At 56.3% G+C, this 14,785-nt stretch overlaps 1 protein-coding gene across 3 annotated transcripts in view; it reads left to right on the top strand.

Annotated features, from left to right (window-relative positions):
- LOC116951870 (zinc-regulated GTPase metalloprotein activator 1-like) overlaps positions 1-14,785 on the top strand; it is a 139,458-nt gene that overhangs the window by 111,876 nt on the left and 12,797 nt on the right. For all 3 annotated transcript variants that reach the window (XR_012946864.1, XM_076073964.1, XM_076073965.1), the window contains exons 11-12: positions 13,314-13,370; positions 13,964-14,027. Coding sequence is in view for 2 of the 3 variants with exons in the window: in XM_076073964.1 (XP_075930079.1) it covers positions 13,314-13,370; positions 13,964-14,027 (121 nt within the window). In the remaining variant the exon portion in view is untranslated. The remainder of the gene's footprint in view (positions 1-13,313; positions 13,371-13,963; positions 14,028-14,785) is intronic.

Here is a 14,785-nt window from a genome sequence, read left to right as displayed (position 1 = left end):
AGACGATCATTCAAAAGTGCCACGGCTCCCACGTGGCGTTCCTAACATCGGAAGGAAGGGCGCATTCCAGACGGCCGCAGGAGCGATGCTGCGACCGCCCTCTGTTTGTTCGACGGCTATCGCCAAAAGCCGCCGCCGCTGCTGCTGCTACTGCTGCTGCTACTGCTGCTGCTGCTACTACTGCTGCTGATACTGCTGCTGCTGATACTGCTACTGCTGCTACTGCTGCTGCTGATACTGCTGCTGCTGCTACTGCTGCTGCTGCTACTACTGCTGCTGCTACTACTGCTGCTGATACTGCTGCTGCTGATACTGCTACTGCTGCTACTGCTGCTGCTGATACTGCTGCTGCTGCTACTGCTGCTGCTGCTACTACTGCTGCTGCTACTGCTGCTGCTGATACTGCTACTGCTGCTACTGCTGCTGCTGATACTGCTACTGCTGCTACTGCCGCTACTGCCGCCGCCGCTGCCGCCGCCGCTGCTGCCGCTGCTACTGCTGCCGCTGCTGCTGCTGCCGCTGCCGCTGCTGCTGCTACTGCTGCTACTGCTGCTGCTGCTACTGCTGTTACTGCTGCTACTGCTGCTGCTACTGCTGCTGCTACTACTACTGCTGCTGCTACTGCTGCTGCTACTGCTGCTGCCGCTGCTGCCGCTGCTACTGCTGCTGCTGCTACTGCTGCTGCTACTGCTGCTACTGCTGCTGCTGCTACTGCTGCTGCTACTGCTGCTGCTACTGCTACTGCTGCTGCTACTGCTGCTGCTGCTACTACTACTGCTGCTGCTACTGCTGCTGCTACTGCTGCTGCTGCTACTACTACTGCTGCTGCTACTGCTGCTGCTACTGCTACTGCTGCCGCCGCCGCCGCCGCTGCTGCTGCTACGAGGATGACCCGGGGGAGTTTCCGTGATGATGGTTTGTGGCCCTTGACGAGATCAGCGAGCTGTCGCGGTTCATTTGTGGCGAGCACTTTGGGGCTCCACGGTGGTTAGGGAGATGTTGACTACCTCGCCAAGTGTGCAGGAGGTCGTGGGTTCGATCCCGACTCTTTAGCAAGCTGTATACGTCACGGGACCTCCTTTGCCAGCACCAAAACATGATAATAGGTTTTTCCCCTTTTTTCTGGCAACAAAACAGCTGTGTTAAGATGTTAAAACGCCGAACTTAAACCTTTTACAGGGAATCATGTCTGCATTAACCACAATGCTTAAAGAGAAAGCTGTCTCTGGTGTGGACCAATCAGTTTCAAGGACAATGCGTCATATTATCAGAGTTTGTTTTTTGTTTGCATTCTGACCACAAGCGTTGTGGTTAATGCAGTAACGTGATTCCTTGTAAAAAAAGGTTTCAGTTTGGTGTTTGAACATCTTAACACAGCTGTCTGTTGCCAGAAAGAATGGGGAAAACCCCTATTCCCATGCTGTATATATTTTAACTCGCGTCTCTCTCTCTCTGTTTGTCTCGCGTGGGTTTCTCTCCAGTTTCCTCCGGTTCCCCCCTCCTCTCCAGCACCACTGCTGCTATGAATGTCCACGTGATGATGATGATGATGTTGGTGATGATGATGATGATGTTGCTGATGATGATGTTGGTGGTGATGATGATGTTGGTGGTGATGATGATGTTGCTGATGATGTTGATGTTGCTGATGATGATGTTGGTGATGATGACGATGATGTTGGTGATGATGATGTTGCTGATGATGATGTTGCTGATGATGATGTTGGTGGTGATGATGTTGATGATGATGTTGGTGGTGATGATGATGATGTTGGTGATGATGATGATGATGTTGCTGATGATGATGTTGGTGATGATGATGATGTTGGTGATGATGATGTTGATGATGATGTTGGTGATGATGATGATGTTGGTGATGATGATGATGGTGATGATGTTGCTGATGATGATGTTGGTGATGATGATGATGTTGCTGATGATGATGATAAAGCCGCCGCACTTCGTTGAGCTATCATCTGCGATACGATAACCAGGTCGCTTCTGAGTAAAATAACCGCTGCGTATCTGAGTGGGCCTTAGCCGGCAATAAAATAACAATGAGTGCCACCCTGTGGATGGTGCCACTCGCTGGCTCGGCCTCCCCCACCGGCAGTTGCCACCCGTCCAGGTTCGCCCCAGGACGGGGCCCCCTCTTGCTGCGCACGCAGCAGTCGGCGACGCGGGGGTCGTGCGGTGGCGCCTTGCGACGAACGTCGAGTTGGTGGTCTGGGCAAGGCCGGCGGAATTTCACGTGGGCCTCCGGCGTGCACCCAGCCACCATCGGTTGGCGTCCTTTGGTGTTGTCGTCGTCGTTGTCGTTGTTGTTGTTGTGTGTCTTGAGTATTTGCGTCGCTTTGTGCCTGCGCGCGTGGGGAGCGGTGGCGCAGCGGTTAGCGCTACGCTGCGCTACGAACCCGGCGACCCGAGTTCGATTCCCGCTCACGGCCACCAACGCCACCAGTGACGATTATCTGAAGCGGTCCTGGGGCCTCCCCCTAGGTCGAGTCAGCCTCGAACGAGTACCTGGTGCGATGTGTGTTAACATCGCCACTGGGGAGACAAAGGCGGTCGGGCGCGGTGCTCACCACCCACCCCCTCGTGCGCCGTGCCGGCCTTCATAGGCGCCACCCGCTAACAGCACTTGCGCCGACAGTCTGTGAAGGCTACACGGGGGATCTTTGTCTTTGGGAGTGTGTGAGTGCACGTGTCCATACCTGTGTCTCTGTAAAATGATGTTCCGTGCCGGCCTTCATAGGTGCTACTCGCTGAGAAGCACTTGGCCCAAAAGTCTGTGTATAAGGCTATAGGGGAGGGACCTTTGTCTTTGTGCGTGCGCGTGTGTGCGTGTGCGTGCGTGTGTCCGTGTGCGTGCGTGTGTGTCCGTGTGCGTGCGTGTGCGTGTGTGCGTGTGCGTTTGTTTTTACCGGCTCACGTTTAACGGGCGGCACTTAACCTCTCGACGAGATGATGTCATGGCACGGGGGGGGGGGTCACCGGGGCGTCGTTTCGGCTCGAGACAGTCGAAGGAGGCGCGCGCCTGCTGACGTTGCCTGCGCGCGCGCCTCCCGCGTGTGGCAACACAAAGGCAGCATCACTCAGCGATCGGACACGCGCTCGATAGCCATAGCTCACCGCGTGTGTGTGTGTGAGTCTATAGGTGTGTGTGTGTTGTGAGTGTATAGGTACGTGTGTGTGTGAGTCTATAGGTGTGTGTGTGTGTGAGTCTATAGGTGTGTGTGTGTTGTGAGTGTATAGGTACGTGTGTGTGTGTCTATAGGTGTGTGTGTGTGAGTCTATAGGTACGTGTGTGTGTGTGAGTCTATAGGTACGTGTGTGTGTTGTGAGTGTATAGGTACGTGTGTGTGTGTGTGTCTATAGGTGTGTGTGTGTCTCTATAGGTGTGTGTGTGTGTGAGTCTATAGGTACGTGTGTGTGTTGTGAGTGTATAGGTACGTGTGTGTGTGTGTCTATAGGTGTGTGTGTGTGTCTATAGGTGTGTGTGTGTGAGTCTATAGGTACGTGTGTGTGTGTGAGTCTATAGGTGTGTGTGTGTGTCTATAGGTACGTGTGTGTGTGTGAGTCTATAGGTACGTGTGTGTGTCTATAGGTACGTGTGTGTGTGTGAGTCTATAGGTACGTGTGTGTGTTGTGAGTGTATAGGTACGTGTGTGTGTGTGAGTCTATAGGTACGTGTGTGTGTGTGTGTGTCTATAGGTACGTGTGTGTGAGTGTATAGGTACGTGTGTGTGAGTGTATAGGTACGTGTGTGTGTGTGTCTATAGGTACGTGTGTGTGTGTCTATAGGTACGTGTGTGTGTGTCTATAGGTACGTGTGTGTGTGTGTGTGTGAGTCTATAGGTACGTGTGTGTGTGTCTATAGGTACGTGTGTGTGAGTCTATAGGTACGTGTGTGTGTTGTGAGTGTATAGGTACGTGTGTGTGTGGTCTATGGGTACGTGTGTGTGTGTGAGTCTATAGGTACGTGTGTGTGTTGTGAGTGTATAGGTACGTGTGTGTGTATAGGTACGTGTGTGTGTGAGTCTATAGGTACGTGTGTGTGTGTTGTGAGTGTATAGGTACGTGTGTGTGTGGTCTATGGGTACGTGTGTGTGTGTGAGTCTATAGGTACGTGTGTTTGTGAGTCTATAGGTACGTGTGTGTGTGTCTATCGGTACGTGTGTGTGAGTCTATAGGTGCGTGTGTGTGTTGTGAGTGTATAGGTACGTGTGTGTGTCTGGTCTATGGGTACGTGTGTGTGTGAGTCTATAGGTGTGTGTGTTGTGAGTCTATAGGTACGTGTGTGTGTGTGAGTCTGTAGGTACGTGTGTGTGTGAGTCTATAGGTACGTGTGTGTGTGAGTCTATAGGTACGTGTGTGTGTGAGTCTATAGGTACGTGTGTGTGTGAGTCTATAGGTACGTGTGTGTGTGAGTCTATAGGTACGTGTGTGTGTGTGTGAGTCTATAGGTACGTGTGTGTGTGAGTCTATAGGTACGTGTGTGTGTGTGAGTCTATAGGCACGTGTGTGTGAGCCTATAGGTACGTGTGGATGTGAGTCTATAGGTACGTGTGTGAGTTTTTGGGAACGTGTCTGAATCTTTGTCTTTGTGTGATTGTGTGTGACGTCACCGCCCCCGTGGGGAGCGGTGGTGCAGCAGTCAGCGCTATGCTGCGCTATGAACCCGGCAAACCCGAGTTCGATTCCCGCTCATGGACAACACCGGTGACGATTATCTGAACCGTACCTGGGCCTCCCCTAGGTCGACTCAGCCGCAAATGAGTTCCTGGTGCGGTGTGTATATATCGCCACTGGGGAGACAAAGGCGGCCGGGCGTGGTGCTGGCCACCCACCCCCTGGTGTGCCATTCCGGCCTTCATATGTGCTACTCGCTAACAGCACTTGCCCCTACAGTCTGTAACAAGTTGCTGGCCTGGAGTGTTCGATGGCTCGTGACGTCTGAACAACTTCAAGTTCAGCAGCATCATCATCATTATCAGTAACAGCAGCAGCAGCATCATGAGCAGCATCGTCAGCATCGTCAGCATCAGGAGTAGCAGCATCATCAGCAGCAGCATCATCAGCAGCATCAGCAGCAGCATCATGAGCAGCATCGTCAGCATCAGCAGTATCGTCAGCATCAGGAGTAGCATCATCATCAGCAGCAGCAGCAGCATCATGAGCAGCATCATGAGCAGCATCGTCAGCATCAGCAGCATCGTTAGCATCAGGCGTAGCAGCATCATCAGCAGCAGCATCATCAGCAAATGGCATCATCGGGAGCGAAAATCCCGCTGCTCACATTCACTCGCAAGCAATCCGTCCGCCGAGTCATTAATTGCATTCGTGCCAATTAACGAGAGGCGGCCCTCGCGAGCCGAAGCGCCGACGCTGATTGTCATCTCTCTCTCCCCTCTCTCTCCCCTCTCTCTCCCCTCTCTCTCCCCTCTCTCTCCCCTCTCTCTCCCCTCTCTCTCCCCTCTCTCTCCCCTCTCTCTCCCCTCTCTCTCCCCTCTCTCTCCCCTCTCTCTCCCCTCTCTCTCCCCTCTCTCTCCCCTCTCTCTCCCCTCTCTCTCCCCTCTCTCTCCCCTCTCTCTCCCCTCTCTCTCCCCTCTCTCTCCCCTCTCTCTCCCCTCTCTCTCCCCTCTCTCTCCCCTCTCTCTTTTTTTTTTACGATCAGAGGAAACAAGAAGATGCTCGGTGTAGTCGGCACTTTGCTTCGTTCATCAATTAGTTTTTTTGTTTTTTATGCTTTGCTTTATGTAACCCCCCCCCCCCCCCCTTTAAATGAAAGACCTAACAAAATATTTTTTTCTTTTTTCTGCTCTCCTTACCCCTTCCCTCTCTCTCTCTACCCCCCTCTCTCTCTACCCCCCTCTCTGCCCCCCCCTCTCTCTCTGCCCCCTCTCTTCCTACTCCATTTCGCTCTCACTCTCTCTCTTTTCTTTATAACTACGACAAGTGCTGCATCTGCACGCAGCCCTTCCCACAGTCAAACGGCCTCCGACGGGTAACTTAGATCTGCACGCAGAGCTCTCCGTCATCTGCCACCGAGCACACGGCCTCCTCCAGCGCCCACTGCTCCTTGAAGGCCGGCACGGCGTGGGTCAGCCGCGCATGGCGGAACTCCAGCCACACCCTGGCTCCGACCAGAGCGCGGAAGATGCCCAGGTTGCTGGCCGGACAATGCCCCTCCAGGGCCACCTTCCTCGCCCTGTATACGGCGAGCTTGGCGTAGCCGAAGAGCACGTTGACCAGCCCCTGAAGATGTTGGGATCCATCGCCCTTCGAGTGTCCAAAGATGAGGACCGTCAGGGAGAAGTGGAGGCTGAACCTTAGGAGGATGTTTCTCAGGACCTTGAACAACGAGTCCAGGCTCTTGCACTCCACATATTGGTGCGCCACTGTCTCCACTTTACCGCAGAACCGGCACTCCGGGGACGTGTCGGTGAAGTGCGCCAGGGAGGCGTCGGTGGTGACGGTGCCGTGGGCGATGCTCCAGCCGAGGTCGCCGATGCGGTTGTACGTCGGGCTGGAGTAGAGTTGCCTCCAGCGAGGCCTCTCCGGAGAGACGCAGGGCAGGGCTCTCCTCCAGTCGTGGTTCTTGTGGCTCCTCAGGGTGTCCTGTTGGTGAAACCGGACCATGTAGGAGTAGAGCACCTTCCTCTTTACATTTGCGAAGGCCACCTCCAGCAGGTCTTCTAGCCGGCACAGGTTGTGATCCGCCTTCGTTTGTCAGCATTGGCGATGCAGTGACACGACTGAGAGCTCCGGTAGAGGGGGACCGAGAGGGGCCTCGTCATCCCCAACGCCGATGGGGGGCGTTCTCCCCGCTGCCGCTCAGAAGGCCCCCTTGGCTTCGGCCAGGATCCGGGCAGCCACCGGGAGCGACTGCAGCCCCCCTGTCTTTGCGGCCATGTCTGCTGGTCCGAGCCACCGGCCCCGTGTTCCGGGCTCCACCAGATCTCCCATCCTGGTGAGCCGCGCGTTGGCGAGGCGCCTCTCCATGCCTGGGGTGGCGGCGGTGGATGGCAGCTTTGTCTGTGGGTTCCTGAAGATCGGTTCGAAGACCAGATCCTCGGCCGATCGCGGTTGGTTCAGCCTCCTGGCGGTGAGGGAGCTCCATGTCTGCAGGACTCTCCTGTAGAAGGGTGGCAGCTGTCCCAGTGGGAGGCCCTGCAGGTCCATGTAGAATAGTTGCTTGGAGCACTGCAGACCCTCCCCCAGCTGTTTCAGGAGGAAGGAGGCCGTGACGCTCCAGGCCGGTGCCGGGGCGGCGTTCAGGAACTTTTGCGCTGCCTGCAGTCGGAAGGTGGCCAGCTGACTCCGCACGCACACCGGCCCGTGACCGCCCTCGTCCAGTGGCAGGGCCAGGACTCCAGCCGCGACCCGGTGTCCTCCACCCGACCAGAAGAAGTCGAGGACTCGCTTCTGAAGTGCGTTGACGAGGCTCATGGGGTGGTGCAGGGAGAAGAGTCAGTGCCACAGCATGGACGTCACCAGCTGGTTCACCGCCAACGTCTTTGTCTTGAAGGTGAGGAACTTGCACAGGCGACTCCAGGTGGCCAGCCGCTCCTTCACCTTCTCCTCCAGCTCGACCCAGTTCCTCTGCAGTGGTTCCTCCTCTGGTCCGAGGAACACTCCCAGGTGGTGCTCCAATTGATGGCTTTTGCCTTCTCGGGACACTCGGTCACGTCCCACGCTCCAACCAGCAGGCCGTTGCACTTTTGCCAGTTCATTTTTGACGAGGAGGCTTTCAAAAAGACCTCCTGGCACTCATGCAGCAGGGCGACATCATCCAGGGAGCGCAGGATGAGGAGGACGTCGTCGGCGTGTGCCGTCAGGACCAACTTGACGCTTGGTTCCTTCAGCACCAGGCCGCTGAGTCTCCGCCTTATGAGACTCGGGAAAGGCTCTAATGCCAGGGCATAAAGTTGGCCCGACAATGGGCATCCCTGTCTCACTCCTCGCTCGAATTTGACCGGGGCAGTGAGGGCGCCATTGATCTTGATCATGCACTCCGCCTTGGTGTAGAGTAGGCGGATCGTTCGGACAAAGGCATCCCCAAAACCCAAGGTCTTGAGGGTTCCCAGCAGGTACTTGTGGTCCACTCTGTCAAAAGCCTTTTCCTGGCCAAGGGCCAGAAACGCGATTGGGATGTCCAACCTCTGGGACACCGCGATGAGGTCCCTGACCAGGAAGATGCCGTCGTGGATGCTTCGTCCGGGGATGGTGGAGGACTGGTCCCCGTGTACGACTTGTGCAATCACCCCATTCAGTCGCAGGGAGAGAGCCTTCGTCAATATTTTGTAGTCTCCCCTCTCTCTCCCCTCTCTCTCCTCTCTCTCTCCCCTCTCTCTCCCCTCTCTCTCCCCTCCCTCTCCCCTCTCTCTCCCCTCTCTCTCCCCTCTCTCTCCCCTCTCTCTCCCCTCTCTCTCCCCTCTCTCTCCCCTCTCTCTCCTCTCTCTCTCCCCTCTCTCTCCCCTCTCTCTCCTCTCTCTCTCCCCTCTCTCTCCCCTCTCTCTCCTCTCTCTCTCCCCTCTCTCTCCCCTCTCTCTGGATGCCGCTGCGTCCTGGCATCCGATGATCGCTGCGTTATATTTGCGCGATCTCCGCAAGTTGACCCAAAATTAACAAACAAACAAATATCAGGTCTCTCTCCCCCCCCCACCCCCGTCTCCGTCCCTCTGTCCCCTGTCTCTTTTTCTTTAACGATCAGAGGAAACAAGAAGATGCTCGGTGTAGGCGGCACTTTGCTTCGTTCATCATTTCGGTTTTTTTGTTTTTAATGCTTTGCTTTATGTAAACCGCCCCCCCCCCTTTTAAATGAAAGATTTCACGAAAGATTTCACGCTCTGCTCTCCTCCTTCTTACCCCTTCCCTCTCTCTACCCCCTCTCTCTACCCCCTCTCTCTACCCCCTCTCTCTCTCTACCCCCTCTCTCTACCCCCTCTCTCTACCCCCTCTCTCTCTACCCCCTCTCTCTCTACCCTTCCCTCTCTCTACCCCCTCTCTCTCTACTCCCTCTCTACCCCCTCTCTCTACCCTCTCTATCCCCTCTCTCTACCCCCTCTCTCTACCCCCTCTCTCTACCCCCCCTCTCTCTCTCTACCCCCTCTCTCTCTACCCCCCCCCCCCTCTCTCTACCCCCTCTCTCTACCCCTCTCTCTCTCTACCCCCTCTCTCCCTACTCCATGTCTATGTTCCCCCTGTGTTTTCTATGTAATATTTGTAAAAAAAAATCTCCCTGTCCCCCCCCCTTCCCACCCCGCTCTCTCTGTCCCCGTCTCTCCGTCTCCGTCCCTGTCCCCCATCTCCCCGTCCCCCTCCATCCCTGCGTATTACCTATCGCCCGGTGTAAATCTGCACCGTTATGGATGTGGCCCCATTAGAGGCTCATCCATCCCCTAATGAGGGTGGACAATTTTATTCCCGGCCCACTCACTATTTCACACGGCGACGTCCACGTAAATCTCCCAGCCCGAGACCCGGCACGGGTAAATTGTGAAACGGATAAATCACGCGGTGAGTGAGGGGAGAGTTCGGGTGTGGGGAGATGGTGAGAGAGAGAGAGAGAGTGTGAGACCGGGCAGTGGGAGAAGGTGAGGAAGGAGGAGGAGATGGAGGAAGGGGAATGCAAAGGAGGAAGTGTATTGGTGGGAGAGGAGAAAGATGGGAAGGAGATGAGAGAGACGGGAAGGAGATGAGAGAGACGGGAAGGAGATGAGAGAGACAGGAAGGAGATGAGAGAGACGGGAAGGAGATGAGAGAGATGGGAAGGAGATGAGAGAGACGGGAAGGAGATGAGAGAGATGGGAAGGAGATGAGAGAGATGGGAAGGAGATGAGGAGAGGGAGAAGGAGATGAGAGAGATGAGAAGGAGATAAGAGAGATGGGAAGGAGATGAGAGAGATGGGAAGGAGATGAGGAGAGGGAGGAGGAGATGAGGAGAGGGAGAAGGAGATGAGAGAGATGAGAAGGAGATAAGAGAGATGGGAAGGAGATGAGGAGAGGGAGGAGGAGATGAGAGAGATGGGAAGGATATGAGAGAGACGGGAAGGAGATGAGGAGAGATGGGAAGGAGATTAGAGGGAGGAGGGGAGGAGGAGATGAGGAGAGGGAGGAGGAGATGAGGAGAGGGAGGAGGAGATGAGAGGGAGGAGGGGAGGAGGAGATGAGGAGAGGGAGGAGGAGATGAGAGGGAGGAGGAGATGAGGAGAGGGAGGAGGAGATGAGGAGAGGGAGGAGGAGATGAGGAGAGGGAGGAGGGGAGGAGGAGATGAGGAGAGGGAGGAGGAGATGAGGAGAGGGAGGAGGAGATGAGAGGGAGGAGGAGATGAGGAGAGGGAGGAGGAGATGAGGAGAGGGAGGAGGAGATGAGGAGAGGGAGGAGGGGAGGAGGAGATGAGGAGAGGGAGGAGGAGATGAGGAGAGGGAGGAGGAGATGAGGAGAGGGAGGAGGAGATGAGGAGAGGGACGAGGAGATGAGGAGAGGGAGGAGGAGATGAGGAGAGGGACGAGGAGATGAGGAGAGGGAGGAGGAGAATGTCTGGGAGCCTGACTGTGACCAGCTAAGTTCACGACTTCCGATTGTTCGGCAGGGCCGGAGTGTGTGGTGTGGGGTGTGATGCGTGGTGTGTAGAGAGTGGGTTGTGGAGTGTGAAGTGGAGTGGTGTGTGTGTGTCTGCGCGTACGCACTGCTGACTCTGCCTGTCTCTCTGTCTGTCTCTCTGCCTGTCTCTCTGTCTGTCTCTCTGTCTGTCTCTCTGCCTGTTTCTTTGTCTGTCTCTCTGCCTGTCTCTCTGCCTGTCTGTCTCTCTGCCTGTCTCTCTGTCTCTCTGCCTGTATCTCTGCGTGTCTATCTGCCTGTCTCTCTGCCTGTCTCTGTGTCTGTTTGTCTCTCTGCCTGTCTCTCTGTCTGCCTGTCTCTCTGTCTGTCTCTCTGTCTGTCTTTCTGCCTGTCTCTCTGTCTGTCTCAATGCCTGTCTGTCTGTCTCTCTGCCTGTCTGTCTCCTGTCTGTCTCTCTGTCTGTCTCTCTGCGTGTCTCTCTGCGTGTCTCTCTGCCTGTCTCTCTGTCTGTCTCTCTGTCTGTCTCTCTGCCTGTCTCTCTGTCTCTCTGCCTGTCTCTCTGTCTCTCTGCCTGTCTCTCTGTCTGTCTCTCTGCCTGTCTCTCTGTCTGTCTCTCTGCCTGTCTCTCTGCCTGTCTCTCTGCCTGGCTCTCTGCCTGTCTCTCTGCCTGTCTCTCTGCCTGTCTCTCTGTCTGTCTCTATGCCTGTCTCTCTGCCTGTCTCTCTGTCTGGCTCTCTGCCTGTCTCTCTGCCTGTCTCGCTGCCTGTCTCTCTGCCTGTCTCTCTGTCTGGCTCTCTGCCTGTCTCTCTGTCTGTATCTCTGCCTGTCTCTCTGCCTGTCTCTCTGTCTCTCTGTCTGGCTCTCTGCCTGTCTCTCTGTATCTCTGTCTGTCTCTCTGCCTGTCTCTCTGCCTGTCTCTCTCTGTCTCTCTGCCTGTCTCTCTGTCTGTCTCTCTGCCTGTCTCTCTGCCTGTCTCTCTGCCTGTCTCTCTGCCTGTCTCTCTGTCTGGCTCTCTGCCTGTCTCTCTGTCTATATCTCTGTCTGTCTCTCTGCCTGTCTCTCTGCCTGTCTCTCTGTCTCTCTGTCTGTCTCTCTGTCTGTCTTTCTGCCTGTCTCTCTGTCTGTCTCAATGCCTGTCTGTCTGTCTCTCTGCCTGTCTGTCTCCTGTCTGTCTCTCTGTCTGTCTCTCTGCGTGTCTCTCTGCGTGTCTCTCTGCCTGTCTCTCTGTCTGTCTCTCTGTCTGTCTCTCTGCCTGTCTCTCTGTCTCTCTGCCTGTCTCTCTGTCTCTCTGCCTGTCTCTCTGTCTGTCTCTCTGCCTGTCTCTCTGCCTGTCTCTCTGCCTGGCTCTCTGCCTGTCTCTCTGCCTGTCTCTCTGCTTGTCTCTATGCCTGTCTCTCTGCCTGTCTCTCTGTCTGGCTCTCTGCCTGTCTCTCTGCCTGTCTCGCTGCCTGTCTCTCTGCCTGTCTCTCTGTCTGGCTCTCTGCCTGTCTCTCTGTCTGTATCTCTGCCTGTCTCTCTGCCTGTCTCTCTGTCTCTCTGTCTGGCTCTCTGCCTGTCTCTCTGTATCTCTGTCTGTCACTCTGCCTGTCTCTCTGCCTGTCTCTCTCTGTCTCTCTGCCTGTCTCTCTGTCTGTCTCTCTGCCTGTCTCTCTGCCTGTCTCTCTGCCTGTCTCTCTGCCTGTCTCTCTGTCTGGCTCTCTGCCTGTCTCTCTGTCTATATCTCTGTCTGTCTCTCTGCCTGTCTCTCTGCCTGTCTCTCTGTCTCTCTGTCTGGCTCTCTGCCTGTCTCTCTGTCTGTATCTCTGTCTGGCTCTCTGTCTGTCTCTCTGCCTGTATCTCTGCCTGTCTCTCTGCCTGTCCCAGCCGTCTGTACTCGCGCGGCACCGCGGCCGGCACCACCGCGCCGTTTCCGCTCCTAAATCCGCGCGGGCCATCAATCGCTGTCGTAACTTGCGTCGCGCTGACATTATGAAGGCAGTTTAGGATTTAAACCGTGCGAGTTGGGGTGGGGGCGTGGGGGGGGGGGGGGGGGAGAGCGTGGGGGGGGGGCGTGGGGGGGGGCACTGTGAAGTTGGGGGGGAAGGGGGGGGGGCGTGGAGAGTCAATTACGAGCGTGATTTGCACGTATGTCAGGTGTGCACGTGTGTGTCTTTACGTGTGTCTTTACGTGTGTCTTTACGCGTGTGTCTTTACGCGTGTGTGTGTGTGTTGAGTGGGGAGCGGTGGGGCAGCGGTTTAGCGCGCCGCCCCACGAACCCGGCCACCCGCGTTCGACTCCCGCTCACGGACGGCGTCGTTGGCGAGTATCTACCCCGGTGCCGGGCTTCCCCTAGGTCGACTCGGCCTCAAACGAGTACCCGTGGCGCTGTCCGACCGTCGCCACTCGGGAGACAACGGCTCGCCCTCGTGCGCCGTGCCGGCCTTCGTAGGCGCTGCTGCTCGCTATGACAGCCCTTGCCCCGACAGCCTGTCGAAGGCTAGACGGGGGACCTTTGCCTTTGTGTGCGCGTGTTGGAGCGGACCCAGCTTACCCGCGTTCCGTTCCCGCTCGCGGATAACATCGGTGGCGAGTCGTACTTCCTGCTGCTGCGGTCTGTGAACCGTTGTCTGACCTCCCCTAGGTCGACTGAGCCACAAATGAGTACCTGGTGCGGTGTTGTAGGCATCAAAGGTGTACGGAGCACCAGTGCTCGAAGCTGTAAAACTAACCCAGTTGGGGTGTTTTTTTGTTGTTTTGTTCCGCCAGAGTGGACCTAGGGGAAGTGCTGGACCTCCACGCTTACGACACCACGACGGGAGACAGGTGAGGGCCACCGCTGGGTGGACTCAGCCTAAAATGAGTAATGCATGGTGTGGTGGTGGTGGTGTTGGTACGGGTGGTGGCGGTGGTGGTGGTGATGATTTTGTGATATTGTTGGTGGTGATGATGGTGTGGGGAGCGGTAGTGTAGTTGTTAACGCCGCGCTACGAACCCGGCGACCCGAGTTCGATTCCCGCTCACGGCCAATAACCGGCGACGATTATCTGAACCGGTCCTGGGCCTCCCCTAGGTCGACTCGGCCTCAAATTGAGTACCTGGTGCGGTGTGTAGTGAACATGGCCACTGGGGAGACAAAGGTCGGTCGTGCGTGGGTGCTGGCCACCCACCCCCTCGTGTGCCGTGCCGGCCTTAGCAGGTGCTGCTCGCTGACAGCGCTTGCTTCAGTCGTCTGTTGGAGCAAAGAAAACGGGGGATCGTTTTCTTTGTAATCATGCGTGTGCGCGCGTCTATAGCTGCGTGTGTGTATGAGATGGGACGAGATGCGAGTTTGGTGGGGGGTAGGGGGGGTGGGGGTGGTGGAGATGTGGGCGAGCGTACGCATCAATTGACTGGCGCGTCGCGTTGCCGCGTGCCAGGTTTCGGGAGAGGCTGGCGCAGCTGACGAAGCGTGGCGAGGACGAACCCTCGCACCTGGACAAAGTGAGCGGACCCTTTCCGGCAGCGCGGGAGCCGCGCGCACACAGCACCTTCCCGGTCCCCGCAGCAGCGCACCGGTCCCCCGGGGGAGGTGGCGATTCCACGTCGCCGCGACGAGTGGCGTGCGCGGGATGAGCCGCCGGCGCCGTCGTGTTAAAGAGCTGACGACGCCGGGTGGAACGTCCCCCTCCCCGCCACTCGGCAGCAGAGCCCTGCCTGCTACGGCTACTGCTACGGACGCAATGTGGAGGGACCATGGGGAGAGAGAGAGAGACACGCTAACACCTGGTCAGGATCGAACCCACGACCTCCTGTGTACCAGGCGAGGTAGTTAACATCTCCTAGCCATCGTGATGATGATGATGAGAGAGAGAGAGAGACATGCTAACTCCTGGTCAGGATCGAACCCACAACCTCCCGTGTACCAGGCGAGGTAGTTAACATCTCCTAGCCATCGTGATGATGATGAGAGAGAAAGAGACGCTAACTCCTGGTCAGGATCGAACCCACGACCTCCTGTGTGCCAGGCGAGGTAGTTAACATCTCCTAGCCATCGTGATGATGATGAGAGAGAGAGAGATGCTAACTCCTGGTTAGGATCGAACCCACGACCTCCTGTGTACCAGGCGAGGTAGTTAACATCTCCTAGCCATCGTGATTATGATGAGAGAGAGAGACACGCTAACTCCTGGTCAGGATCGAACCCACGACCTCCCGTGTGCCAGGCGAGGTAGTTAACATCTCCTAGCCATCGTGATGAT

Source organism: Petromyzon marinus, chromosome 44, assembly GCF_048934315.1.
Source record: "Petromyzon marinus isolate PM22_M1 ecotype Great Lakes invasive population chromosome 44, UKy_Petmar_22M1.pri1.0, whole genome shotgun sequence".
NCBI classification, from domain to species: Eukaryota; Metazoa; Chordata; class Hyperoartia; order Petromyzontiformes; family Petromyzontidae; genus Petromyzon; species Petromyzon marinus.
This window is presented reverse-complemented; position numbering and strand designations above follow the sequence as displayed.